An 8,505-nucleotide genomic window follows, 5' to 3' on the forward strand; every position below is an offset into this window, starting at 1 on the left:
GCTGTGGCTGTGGCATAGGCTGGCAGCTGCAGCTCCGATTCAACCCCTATCCTGGAGACTTCCCTATGCCATGGGTGGGGCCCTAAAAAAGAGAAAGAAAAATATAATGCCAGGTACACAAGCCCTTTAAAGTCGTCTTGTAGCCACGATTTTTTAAAAAGTAAAAAGAAACAGGAGGGGTTCATTTTAATATTTCATTTTGCCCAATGCATCCAATGCTCCTGGCCCCTTGTCTCTTGTGCTCCAGCGATGGAAATGCCTTAAAGTTCTCTTGAACCATGGCATGCTTGCTGACCTCTGGGCCTTTGCCCTTTGCTATTCCTTCCTCCCAGAATGCTCTTCCCACCTTCTCCCGGCACCAACAACTCGTCCTTCAAGTCCTTTGCTGCAATATTACCTCATTCAGGAAGCCTGAGCACCACCCAACTTCCAAACTCCTGCAGTTGGGTAAGGCACCCTCATCGACCTTCCTGCAGCAGGTGCCTCCTTCACGTCACCCTGGACGGTGACCATCTGGATCCACGTCCGTCTCCCCCACACTGTACCATGAGCTCCCTGAGGGCAGGCACTGGGTCTGACTCACCCCTCTGTCCCAAGCAATGGCACAGGACTTGGCCCAGAGGAAACCTTAGGAAATGGTGACCAAATGACTAAATGACTCCATTACGCCCACTCCTATTTTATAGAAAAGAAAACCAAGGCTCAGGGAAGGGAATTTAATTGCTCAACATCGAAATCCTGGGAGACAGTGGAGCTTGAATTGAAAGGCAACTTCCAACATGGCAGTGGACATGGCCCATCTCCTGGTGCCCCCATTGGCTCCACCTGACCACCAAAGGGGATGAGTGGATTGGATAGGAGATGTTGAGAGCCCTGGGGGAAAGGAGGGAGGTGGTAGGCAGTGGGGAGTGGAAGAACCTCTATGAGAGAGAATGAAGTTCCCAGCTCTAGGTGTTTGCCAATGGCCTTCATGATTTTCCCATCCCCCCAAATAAGCCATGCATGCTTTTTTATGGGATATTTTTCTCTAAAGTGTCATGCTCTATAAAAGTCTTCAATAAAGAAAGTGGTTTTTTTTGTTTGTTCGTTTTTGTTTTTGTTTTTTTGTTTGTTTGTTTTTTTGCTTTTTTTTAGGACCACACCTGGAGCATATGGAGGTTCCCAAGCTAGGGGTCCAGTTGGAGCTACAGCCGCTGGCCTACACCACAGCCACAGCAACTTAGGATCCAAGCCGCATCTGCGACCTACAGCACAGCTCACGGCAACACTGGGTCCCTAACTCACTGAGGGAGGCCAGGGATCGAACCTGCGACATCATGGTTCCTAGTGGGATTCGCTTCAGCCGTGCCATGATGGGAACTCCCCACAAAAGTGTTTTATAAGAAGACTTTATGGAAGTATAAACAGGGAAAAGAGCCAGAAGTCACAAAGAATAAAAACCAACACTCATCAAGCTTATTCTGTGTTAGATGATGTTTTAACACTTTCTCTTTCTCTTTTCTCTTTGTCTTTTTAGGGCTGCACCCGAGGCATATGGAAGTTCCCACGCTAGGGGTCAAATTGGAGCTACAGCTGCCAGCCTACACCACAGCTCATGGCAATGCCAGATCCTTACCACACTGAGTGAGGCCAGGGATCGAACCTACATCCTCATGGGTACTAGTTGGGTTCTTAACCCACTGAGCCACAAGGGGAACTCCCATCTAGCACTTTGGGAAGTAATGACCTTGAAGGCTGATAGCGTGCAGAACTGGGGTTTGAACTCCAAAAACCCAGTTTCTAGAGTCAGCATCTTTGACTATTACACTCTACAATTTTTCCAAAGAAAAAAGAAGTTAAAAAAAAAATTTTCAGGAGTTTCCGTTGTGGCTCAGTGGTTAACAAATCCGACTAGGAACCATGAGGTTGCAGGTTCAATCCCTGGCCTTGCTCAGTGGGTTAAGGATCCGGCTCGGATCCCTCGTTGCTATGGCTTTGGCGGAGGCCAGTGGCTACAGCTCCGATTAGACCCCTAGCCTGGGAACCTCCATATGCCACGGGAGTGGCCCTAGAAAAGGCAGAAAGACAAAAAAAAAAAAAAAAATTTCAACAAGGGGAGCTCCCACTGTGGTGCAACAGGATCGGCAGCGTCTTGGGAGCCTTGGCACAGTGGGTTAAGGATCCCACTGTTGCCACAGCTGTGTCTTGGTTCACGGCTGTGGCTCAGATCTGATCCCTGGCCTGGAAGCTCCATATGCTTCAGGGAGGCCAAAAAAAAAAAAAAAAAATCAACAAGAGAATGCTCTCAAGTCATTGCAAATCAATCCATTGCCACACAGGAGCTGCCCAGAGGCAGAACCAACTGTCTCTAGGCTGACCTAGTGCAAATGTGATGCGGTGTTACTATTTAAATTTTAGAATGAATATTGATTTGGGGGGTGGCTTGCTGGCCAGAGTTGGAAGTTGATGGAGCTTGATGGCAGGCACAGGGGTGTGGTCAGTTGCTGGAAGTTGATGGAGCTTCATTGAGGGGGGGTGACCAAATACTCTTGACGGCCCTTCAACCTGATGCTGAGGCAGGAGGAGGTGGGGTGTCGGGACTCTGGCCTGGGGAAGGAGGAGCTAGGGGCCAGGACTCCTGGGTCCGAGGGAGGAGGGGGGCTTAAGCTTCAGGTGTGCAGGAATGCCAGAGGAAGCTAAGAAATTCTGCAGTGGCTGCGAGGCCCGCCACCCGAAGAAGAGGGGGGTGGGAGAGCGGGAGGCCAGGAGAAGGGGGAAGCCGGTGGAGGAGAATGTTGGCTGGGAGGGAGTTCTGGGGGAGAAACTGGAAGGACAGGTAGGAGGAGGGGTGAGTCCTGGGCGGGAGAGCATCCTTCTGTCAGCAGCTTCTGAGGACGCAGGAAGGCGGCCGCAGGGGTGGGGTCAGGCTGAGTCACGGAGGGGGGGGGGTTCCTTACTCCTCCCTTTCGGAGACCCCTTCCCTGCCTTCTTGAGGATGGGAGCCCACCGACAGGGGTTTCCAGCACCCAATCTCCTTTGGCACCCAAGACGCTGTGGGTGCTTGCTTTTGGCAGGTGCTCATGGGACGCAGGTATCGTGTCTTCCAGCCAGCCCTGTACTTCACCCCAACTTTCTCCCTCCCTCTGTCACCTGAGAAATGCCCAGAAACACTTTCCACCCTGAGAGAGAAGCCAGGCACTCCTCTTTCCCTTTTACTTTCTCTGCCTTCCCTTCCCTCTCTCTCTTCGCCGCCCTTGTACAGAGGAGGAAAACCAAGAATCGGAACATGGAGAAAAATATGCCACGGAGCAGTGACTCAGGGCAAGAGACACGACTCAGACACATCGCCTTGCTGTACAGCAGAAACGGATGCAGCATTGTAAATCAACTATACTTTCAGGAAAAAAAAAATTTTTTTTTTTTTTAAATAAGCACTGCAGGAGTTTCCGTCGTGGCGCAGCAGAAACGAATCTGACTAGGAACCATGAGGTTGCGGGCTCGATCCCTGGCCTCACTCAGTGGGTCAAGGATCCGGTGTTGCTCTGAGCTGGGGGGTGAGTGGCAGACACGCCTGGGATGCCTCATTGCTGTGGCTGTGATGTAGGCCGGTGGCTGTAGCTCTAATAGGACCCCTAGCCTGGGAACCTCCATACGCCGGCAGGAGCGGCCCTAAAAAAATTTTTTTAATTAAAAAATTAAATAAAATAAAAAAGCACAGCAAAAGAGCTAGGCTGAAAATTCAGCAAAGCAAAGCAGGATTTTCTGTTCACTGTTGGCCCTGAGAAGACCAATACCAACCAAGCTAGGGGTGTATTTTAGATTAAAATACTTTGCATTTCTTTAGGAGAACAGCAAATGTTTTTAAAAAGAAGGTTCTCTTCCAGCTAGAGCCTCATATATGCTGTAACAATAGGCTAACCTACAAAAATTACTCATCGTAAATTAGTCAAATGTAAATTGATACATCTAACAGACTGACACTGTTTATTTCAGAATTGTTTGTCTCAAGAGCTCGTTGCTGAAAAAATAAATTATGTCATTTAAAAAAATCAGATGCATCTTTCCTTCCTGTCTCCCTCTCTTAAGGGTCTCCTTTTCTCCTCCTTAGATCTTCAGAGCTTATGCCTTCTTTGTTGTTCGGGTTATGAAAGGACACAGCCACAGAAAAGTAGATGACTACCAACGTATGCAGTTTGGTACATGTCCTTTTAGATTTTATTCTGTGAATATTTTCATTTTACATAAACAGGAGCACATACATACATATTTTTTGTACCTTCCTTTTTAATTTAACATCACGTAGCATAGACATCCTTGCATAACTCTGACAATTCTGCATAATTATTTCCTTAACAGCTTCATAATAGCCTTGCCCCCAGCTGGCCTATTGTTTACTTCAATGATCCACGGATTTGGGAGCCATTCAGTGTTTCCACTGTTTGGCTCTGATAAATAAGGTGATACATTCCAGCCTTGCTCCCCATTTTGGATTTTTTTTTAGTAGTATATCCCAGGATTAAACTTACTGGGACAAAGCTGGTGAATAAGAGTTCTGATTCACATTGCCCAATCACCTTCCATAAAAATTGTATAAATTTACAGGTCAGGAGGCCGAGAGTGCCCGTCTCACTGCATCTTTACCAGCACCGAGGTTTTTGTGTTTCTTGTTTTGCTTTGAGACTTGATCGACTTACACACATGGGATATTGCTGAGGTTTTGAAATGTCTTTGAGGAAAGGTAAAGTCAAGCATGACTGTAGGTCGATGTGAATTTCCTGTTCAGGGCGTAGGGATGCAGAGAGGGGAGTATGGAGAGATTAGCGATGCTTTCTCATGGTGTCGTTTATCCAATCGATGTACTTGCAGACTTGGGTATAGACACCTGGGTCGTTGGGTTGGCCGCAAGGGAAAGTTCCCCAGGACACGAGGCCTTGTAAGGTACCTTTGCATACCAGTGGTCCCCCGGAATCACCCTGAAGGAGAGAAAGCACAATTAGCTTCGTCATGAAGCCCCGCCCCGACAGTTGTCAGTCTTGGTCTTGCCAGACCATGGACTTCCGCCCCGGCCAATGGGGAGAGACTTTTTGTCTCTGGGGACCAATGGGAGAGCAAGAATTAGAGCTATTCTAGGGAAGACAAACTACGTTCTCTGATTGGCTTGAGCCTTGGCCAATGGGGCCAATCATAGCAAAGGGGCAGGGCTTCCCAGGATCGGAGCCCCATTTCCTTCCCATCTTTTAGGAAGCTGCACCGAGTCCATGCAAGGAGGGAATTTTCTCCAGAGAATGAATACACGCAGCGTGGAAGCGGGATAGAGTGGTTCTCGAAACCAGGGGTGGAACCAGTGACATAATTCACAAGGCCCGGTGCAAAAAGAAAATGCCCGTCCTCCTGGTCAGAAAGTGTTAAGAATTTCAAGACAGCAAGAGGAGCACATTAAACCAAACGTGGGACTCTCCTGAATGTGGGACCCTGTGTCACTCACTGTACAACTTGCATATTCCTCACTAGGACCCTCACAAAGGGAAAAGAAGGATGCCCTATTCTCTAGGACACACATCCCTGTCCCATCACCCCTGTCCCTAACATATACGTCCCACCACTCCTGTAAAACTGAGGGTGGCAGGTGTGAGCAAAGTGGGGTTACGGGAAGAGAGGATCTCAAAGGGAAAAAAACAGCAGCTCCCTGGTGGCTCAGTCGGTTAAGGATCAGGCATTTGCACTGCTGTGGCTCAGGTTTGATCCTTGACCCAGGAACTTCCACATGCCACAAGAGTGGCCAGGAAAAGAAAAGGGGGGGGATCAAAGAGGAAGAGAGGTAGAACAAAATATGGACAGAAGAGAGGGGAAGGAGGAGAAGGACAGAGAAGCAGAAAGTAGGGGCAGAGATGGAGGCAAGTTAAGAGCGAGAGGCAGGAGGGAGACCTGAGCTTTGGGCACAAAAAACCTCGGTAAAAGCAATAAATAATATTTTAATGCAATATTTTAAAAACTGAATGTAACCTGGACATTCCCACGATAAACACCGTATTGCAGTTTTAGATAAAGACAGGGATCAGTCCATGGCTGTGCTGAGACTTACTGAAGCCTGAGGTCGATGGGGAATTCAGTAAGTCTGATGGCTTTTTATTGACAATTCTGCTGTTCTGTTCATCGTACACTTTCAACATGGATCTTCTTAACAGTATTTCATTAGAAGGTGATTTAGCTGCATTACTGAATTGTTTTGACACTTCCTCCCCTTTAAAATTTGGTGGGTTTGAAGTCAGTGCCTCATGTGCCTCCCCGGAGTCCTGGCCCCACATTCCCCAGCCCCGGTCCCGGTCCCTCCCATTCATCTTTCTGCCTCATCCTCAAGGTTGTACCAGCACCCTACTGGGTGCCCACTATTGGTGTGGGGAGAAAATAGAGTAGAAAGAGCTAGAAAAGCCGGGCCTGGGGTGGGGGGTTGGCAAAGGAAAGTTCAGCACCAAGGTCAGGTCCCCAGATGCTGGAAGGAGGGGGAAGATGCTGGATGGGGCTCTGTGCTGAGTCCCGGGCCTGGAAGAAAAGGGGCTCTCACGTTGCAGGCGTTGGTCTTGGAGTTGGGGATGCCGGCACAGAGCATGGAACTTCCCAGAAGGTCCTTGTAAACCTTCTTGCAGTCCTGGGAGGAGATGAGCTTGACGTCTGTGCACATGAGGTCTGCTGGGAAGGTCACTGTGGGGTGGGGATGGGAGGAGCTGGTCAGTCAGAGGCCTGGGACAGTGGACCTGTGGGTGCTGATGGGGAAAGGATGTGGGTCCAGAATTTTGGACCCTGAAAGAGGAGGGGGGTGGGGGGCTTAACATTAGGGTCATGAAAAGGGGTTTGACTCCCTGTCTCTTGGGTCTGAGGGAGGAGGGGCTGGGGGCTGGATCCTGGGTCTGAGGGAGGAGGGGCTGGGAGTCTGGATCCTGGTCTGAAGGAGGTAGGCTAGGGTCTTGGGCTTTTGGTCTGAGGCAGGAGGGTCAGGATCCGGAGCTCCTTGGTCACTGAGGCAGCCTCACCGTCAGGGCTGGTGGTGGTGCCCCAGCCAGAAACGGTACATGTGGTCCCAGGGGGTTCACAGCGGGAAGGCAGGTTGACTTTCTTCACACTAGCTGATAGCCTGGCCGGGCGACTGAGCTTCACCAGCATGAGGTCATTAACATGGGTCTGTGTGGAGTAGCCAGGGTGGCGGAATGACCTCATGGCCCTGATCTTCTGGCCTTTCCTGTCATCCAGGCGGTCACTGCCCAGGTGGACGTTGTAATCACTGGGGGAAGGGAGTGACATTCCGAGAGAGACACTGTGAGTAAGAGAGGGGGACAGAGACCCAGGGAGAGGGAGACCCAGAGAGAGGATAGAGCCCCAGGAGACTTAGAAGTGCTCACAGCGCCCCCTGGCTACGTACTTCATCATGCAGTGGGCGGCGGTGAGCACCCACTGCTGGTTGACCAGCACACCTCCACAGTGCAGCTGATTGCCCTTGAGCAGAGCCACCTGCCAAGGGCGGGAGCCTCCGGGACATGGGACTCCATCAATAATCTTCTCCCCACTCTTGTCCCCCTGGCCTGCAGAGAGACATGGAGAAAAGTATGGGGAGTGAGTCTCAGAGGAGGGCTGAGTTTGCAGCACAGGGACATGGAGACAGAGATGGAGAGAAACTGGGGAGGCAGAGAGATGCGGAGAAATGCAGAGGCAGGAGTGGACAAGCATTCCGAGAGAGCAGGAGGTGGTGATGGAGAGAGAGAGAGAGACAGACGCGGCAGGTTCGAAAAACCCAGGAGGAGCATATCATCTCCGGGGGACAACCACAGAAGCTGATGGGAGAGACCCTGAGTGCAGGAGACAAGATCTGGGGCGGTGGGGGACACAGAGACCCCCCCCAGGTGTCAGAAGGAAGCAGGAAGAGGCAGAAGAGTCTTGTCTGCTGGGGGAGGAAGCTGCTGGGAGGGGGGAGGAAGCTGCTGGGTGGGGCTGATGTGGGGTCCCCCCTTGGAGCGAGGCGCCCCGGGGGACGATGGGAGGTCCAGGGGTGACAGCGGGCTCCCAGACTGGCCCTCACCTTCCTGTGCAGCGGAACCCAGGGCTAAGGACAGCAGTAGGATCAGCCGGGGTGGAAGAAGGGGTCTTGCCATGGTGGCCTCTCTGTTTCTCAGGGGCTGCCAGGAAGACGAGGGGTCTTTTCTGCTGGAGCTGAGAAGGACAAAGAGATGAGGAAGCAGAGTTGTGACTCCCCAACCCCCTCCTCCCTGAGAATCCATAGCCCAGGCCCCCAGACGCTCCTCCCCTTGGGAGCCTGGAATCTGGGCTCCCACCCCTCTCTGTCCCTAAGTCTCTATCCCCAGTTCCTTTTCCCCCAAGAGGCCAGAAATTCCACACCTCCAGCCCCTCCTCGGTCAGAAGCAGGCACCCGGGACCGGGAGTCGGCTGTCCCGCCAGTCAGCCTAAGTGAGGCCCCTTCTCACCTCCGGAGGGTCCGATCTGACCTGGACGCCAGACTCGGTTGGGAGCCAAGCGTCT

General features: G+C 51.2%; 1 protein-coding gene across 3 annotated transcripts; it reads right to left on the reverse strand.

Moving 5' to 3' along the window:
• Nucleotides 1-4,166: 4,166 nt before the first annotated feature.
• On the reverse strand, nt 4,167-8,505 carry KLK7 (kallikrein related peptidase 7). 3 transcript variants are annotated; one of them, XM_021093277.2, is made up of 6 exons: nt 8,451-8,505; nt 8,048-8,178; nt 7,394-7,553; nt 7,008-7,255; nt 6,542-6,678; nt 4,167-4,952 (listed from the first exon to the last, which is right to left on the reverse strand). In XM_021093277.2, the coding sequence occupies exons 2-6, from the start codon at nt 8,118-8,120 to the stop codon at nt 4,797-4,799; spliced, it is 774 nt and encodes a 257-aa protein (XP_020948936.1). In that variant the 5' UTR covers nt 8,121-8,178; nt 8,451-8,505; the 3' UTR covers nt 4,167-4,796.

This window comes from Sus scrofa, chromosome 6 (assembly GCF_054392235.1).
Source record: "Sus scrofa isolate SSC_HxYL_T2T_F1_AM1 chromosome 6, Sscrofa_HxYL_maternal_Yorkshire_Landrace_v2.0, whole genome shotgun sequence".
NCBI classification, from domain to species: domain Eukaryota; kingdom Metazoa; phylum Chordata; class Mammalia; order Artiodactyla; family Suidae; genus Sus; species Sus scrofa.

Coding starts and splice junctions, on each gene's coding strand:
- KLK7 (XM_021093277.2), bottom strand. CDS start 8,120: ATGGCAAGACCCCTTCTTCCACCCCGGCTGATCCTACTGCTGTCCTTA. Junction 7,554..8,047: donor GGGTTCCGCTGCACAGGAAG/GTGAGGGCCAGT, acceptor GTCTCTCTGCAG/GCCAGGGGGACAAGAGTGGG. Junction 6,679..7,007: donor CACCACCACCAGCCCTGACG/GTGAGGCTGCCT, acceptor CCCACCCCACAG/TGACCTTCCCAGCAGACCTC.